We start from the raw sequence: 4,901 nt of genomic DNA, 5'->3' as shown, positions 1-4,901 counted from the left end.
GGAGAAAAAGATCAATGAAAAAATATTTTAGAAAGTAATCTTTGGAGATCATTTACTGCAAGTATGATGTACACTACCTTATCAGTGAGAAGATGCAATACATTCCTAATATATATATATATATATATTTACACACACATATATATATATATAAAATATTAAAATGACTAACAGATATTCAAGGAAAGGTCAAGAACCTAAAACAATGGATATTAAATAAATTAACAGTCTATCAGATACAGAAAAAAAAAAAATAAATCCCAAAACAAAACTAGTAATCAAATGTCAGAATTGTTCCCATGAACGTCACGTCGTCACCGACTGAACAGGATCGATGCACTCAGGTGCAGTACGCTCGCTACAGGAGATTTTTTCCCAAGTTCTCGTTAGGGATCTCTAATTAATTGTTCGTTGTCGCTTTGCTGCAAGAGATTCACGTTTCCCATCCTCTTCCCCTCCCTCGTTACGCTTCAGCAATTCCTGATCGCATCGTCTGGGCTCTCGACAGGACAGAGCTTGAGGATGACACACAGAACCCACCACGGGTTCTTAAAACATGACGTCCACATACGGACCACAGAGAAAAGACAGGAATTTCTACAAGGACTCCTCGACTAGCAGGTTGTGCTCACTTCCTTCCCTCCCTCGAAGTCTCCTGGCCATAAGAAGTGGAAGTTTATTCTGAAATGGAAATAATCAGCCATTTTGGGGAAAAAAAACCCAACAAAAACCAACAAAAAAGCCTCCTGCGATGAAGAGCCTTTTCTCATCGCCACACCGATTGCTCTGAATGCAATTGAAAAAATAATGGCTCTCCTTGAACAAAAGAAGCAGAATCTTTGCACGGCAGCAGTCACCAACAAAACATTCAGCCACAGCGTGTTGTCACTTGGCTTGGACGCTCGGGTCCCAATTTACAGAATCCCAGCAACGAAAAAAAGTAGGAAATAATCTTTTGTTCCTAAGGAAATTCTAATTCAAGTCACATTTCCACTGATTGCTCAGGTCATTCTTAAACAAATTCTTTTTTTGTTTGAAGGCAAATATTGATCACAGTTTTGTTCAAAACCAAAAACACAACAACAACAACAACAACAACAACAACAACAACAAAAAACCAACCCAACGGCCTTGTTCTTCGCAAAACGAGCGCTTGGTAAGAAAACAACGATGATTTCTAAAATATATCCTGTGTGTGGTCTTTTAAAAGTGAATTATCAAAAAACATCTTCCCAAAAATAAATTAGATAATTAAAAAAAAAGTCTTTTCCAGCATAGCTGGACATTAGGCTGTCCTCACTGAGCCATTTGTATTGCTGCTTTTCCCAAAATTTGGGTCATTTTTTTCAAACCATATTTCAGCCAGCTGTTGTGTGGACCCATAAGTTGAAGCTTTGGACCCCAAACACATTTTATATTGTTTTGGATCAAGATTAGGGTCACAGAAAACGGGGTGATGCACATGGACTACTCCAATTTCTTGGCTTCGGAAAGTTTTTAAGCCAGCTTGAATGACTTTGTTAAATAGGTCTACGTCTTCCAGGCCCCAACCTTGGATGGAGACATCGAAGCCACCTGCTTGAAGAAGATCACCTTTGTAAATACAGGTAATACCAAAGCCATAGTTCCTCCAGAAACCTGTTTTCTGGGTGAAGGCAAAATGATTGTCACTAGGAACTTTTCCACTATAAACAATCTTTGGATCATACTGGCTAAAAATGATGGGAAAGTACACTTGTTGACCCAAAACCGTATTGGCTCGACACCGCTGGAGGAATTCTGTGGTAAACACTAAGTCAACGTCGCAGAAGAAAAGTAAAGACTCATTCTGGAACTGAGAAGATCCAACTTCCAGAGCCAGTGCCCTCGAGAACTCCCCCGACACCGGTAAAACCTGCATGTCAGCCTTGGGGTATTTGGAGCGGTAATCTCTCATCAGCTCGATCTGCTTCGCTTTGTCAGGGTTGGAGTTGGAATTGAAAAGCAGGACAACCAGCTTGACGTTCTGGTTTGGAATGAGGCACGTCTTCTCAAAATTCCCCATGAACCTTGCAAACATGTCAAAACGTCCAGAGAGGGGGATCAGGATGTTGATCTTCTTGTCTTTGAGTTCCTTCCTCTCTACTTTTGATCGGCTGAGCTGGAAGGGAACAAACATCTTCAGCGAGTTGGAGAGGAAAGACAAGGATCCAGAATCCTGGTTGATTTTGCTGGCCAGCTCTTTGGCGTCCATCTCTTCGTGCTCCATAAACTGGATCTTGCTGAACGTCTGCTGCAAGTACGCGTGTCTCCTGACGGGGACGGTCATCTTCTTCCCCTTATGTTTTTTGTACAGAAGCAACAAGTCCAGAACGTACTCTGCTCCGTACATGGGATTTACTCTGCGATAGCCATACTGTATTTCCTTGAAATCAATGATCCTCCCCCGGGTCTTGGCGTTGGCATTGATCATTTCCATGACCTGCATAACAATGTCATCCAACGCTTCACGTTGAGAAGAGTCCATTCCTCTCCGAGGGGGCTGCCCGTCGGCACCCGAATACAAATACTTGCCTGTAAGAAACTCCCATTCCAAGATTTCTTCCCGGTGGCGGGGCTGGAATCGCATGAAGGAAGGTGGCATCCCCAGCTGCAGGTCATCTTTGTGGATCTCTGTATTGCTGTATTTGCTCATCAGGACAATTTCCCGGTGCAGCTGTACAGTCCGGTGGCGCAGCTCCGCTATCTTGCGGCTCAACATGTAGCTGTGAAGTCTGTACTGGTACGGGGGGTTCTTATTGGGATGCAGCGTTATGGCTCTGTGGATTTTGCTGTTCCTCAGGTCTCGGATATAACCTTTTTTGTTCTGTTCATAATTTTCATAAAACAGCTGCTGCATCTAGAAGAGAGAAAGAAGCAGTTAGTGTCTGGGCAGTGCTGTGCTGTTGGTAACCCACGCAGCTCCCGCCGGGAGAACATTCTTCCTGGCTCGCAGGGCCCAGAATGTTTTCTGAATAAGCTGTTCTTGGTTTTAGGCACAGGTTGTAGCAATACCAGCTGCTATTCAAGGAAATTAAGAGGATTATTCATTGTAAACTGGTGAAAGAAACATCTACCGTGGATTTGGGATTACTACAGTCCCTTCTAGAGATATCACCGTCGGCCAAACAACTGAGTAGTAAGTAGATTGTAAGCTCATTTTTTCAAAACAATACAGCATCATCAGGAAAAAAAAAAACCCCATGAAGCATTCACTACAAAACTCTTACTGTTCTTCTGCCTCCCATGGGCTTTAATAATAATAATAATAATAAAAATAAAAATAAAAATAATAAAAAAGGATGGCATACACGTAGCAAACAAACATGACAACGCTGTTTTCAGTTACATCCAAATGCTGTTCAAGGCACTAAAAATCCAGCTCACTGAATATTTTATTCAAGATGCTAAATGTGTTATCTCAAGCAATGCAAAGCTACAGTTCCCCTTTCATTTTAAAATGTCAATAGAAAATAAAATGCACCTGAGTGCAGCCAGCAGCAGTCCCAGCAGGCAGGTAATACAGGATGCATATGTACACTAGAATAAAAGCATCCTTCAAGTGGAAATGGCGATTTCCAAACAAGAAGATAACAAGCTAAGATTAGATTCAGCAGCCTGATGAAAAGCCACAACTTCAGAAAAGCAGGGAAAGCAGCTTTACAGTTTTCAGTAGGTCAGGCAGTAGCTGATATAATGAAAGGCATGTGGAAACTACGATGATAATGTGGAAAATAAGCTAGGGGAAAAAAAAAGAAGATAAAAAAACCCCCCTCCAGGGCAAAGTTATACAGCAGCCTAGACAATGGACATTTAAAAAGATCACGGGCTGATTGTATGTCACAGAACAAATACAAATGTCGTTCACCTGCCAGGGGAGATGACAGGACAGCTTCATTGGATGTAGGACCCAATGTAGGTTATTGGCAGCAGAATTTGCTGCAGGTAATACAGCTGATAAAGCCCGTGTAAAAAGGTGATAAAGATGAGAAAAGAGCTAAAATCCAGAAGCTGGACAGAAGAGAGAATGACTCAAAAAATATGATGGCAATTAAAGGGAGCACTGAAAAGAAAAGCACAGGCATGGAAAGCCTCCCTTGAACAGCCAGCGGCAGTGATGTCTCTACCAGCTGTTCAGAGCCAGCAGAAGTCCTGGTTTATTAGGCCTTCAGTTGCATTTTTCCCATTATTGTAGACAGACATTGAGTCTAAGGGATGAACCTACACCTGGATTTAATTGCCGCTATCTCAACGCGCCAGATGTGCGCAGACCGAAACCTGGGATTCAGGGCATGGCCGTGGACAGCACAGCAGCAAGCTGCGTGGATTTTCATCTGAACAACTGCAGCCAGACTGAGAAAGAAAGGACATTTCTTTTCATGGGTCATCACCAATCCCCCACCCTTCCTCCTTTCCTACTCGAGTTCACCTCCTTGCCTGCTCTCCCCCACGTTTTTTTTCCTGCTCCTTTCCTTGTGTCTGTGAGCAATTCAGCCCAGAACCTGCCTCTGATTAGATAGATCCCATACAGCAACGCAGCCAAAGAACATCTTGGTGATGGCCTCTTGGCAAGCCACAGATGAGCTGCCTGTCAAGATCTATATCCCTTTAGAAGTCATGCAAGTTTTAAGAGAGTGCTAGGGGCGGAGGTTAGCTGGCCTAATCCTGTGTTCAGTAGTTATCCAACCTGAATGAACCTCATGTTTTCCTGAGAAGCATGTTTTTCCATTCACCCAAAGGCTGTTGTGCATTTGTGCCCCTATATTGTTTCCTCCACTTTATTTTTGGTCCACTTTGAACCTCGTTGTTTCTGTTAAGGGCTCTAAGAAGAGACCTCAAATCACACCCACTTAGGGTCAGTCCTGTAAGCACAATTTATGACA

The 4,901-nt window shown here is 42.8% G+C and overlaps 1 protein-coding gene across 1 annotated transcript; it reads right to left on the bottom strand.

Moving 5' to 3' along the window:
* Positions 1-1,175: 1,175 nt before the first annotated feature.
* CHSY1 (chondroitin sulfate synthase 1) lies at positions 1,176-2,878 on the bottom strand. The gene has a single exon (XM_010173302.1). It carries the CDS (start codon positions 2,876-2,878, stop codon positions 1,286-1,288), a length of 1,593 nt encoding a protein of 530 aa, XP_010171604.1. The 3' UTR covers positions 1,176-1,285.
* Positions 2,879-4,901: the final 2,023 nt, after the last annotated feature.

The sequence above is a fragment of the Antrostomus carolinensis genome, unplaced genomic scaffold (genome assembly GCF_000700745.2).
Source record: "Antrostomus carolinensis isolate BGI_N321 unplaced genomic scaffold, ASM70074v2 scaffold29828, whole genome shotgun sequence".
In the NCBI taxonomy this organism is placed as follows: domain Eukaryota; kingdom Metazoa; phylum Chordata; class Aves; order Caprimulgiformes; family Caprimulgidae; genus Antrostomus; species Antrostomus carolinensis.
Note: the sequence above shows the minus strand (reverse complement) of the source record. Positions and strands in the feature narration are given on the sequence as shown.

What these genes read in the sequence shown, in the direction of transcription:
- CHSY1 (XM_010173302.1), bottom strand. Translation starts at nt 2,878, where the DNA reads ATGCAGCAGCTGTTTTATGAAAATTATGAACAGAACAAAAAAGGTTAT.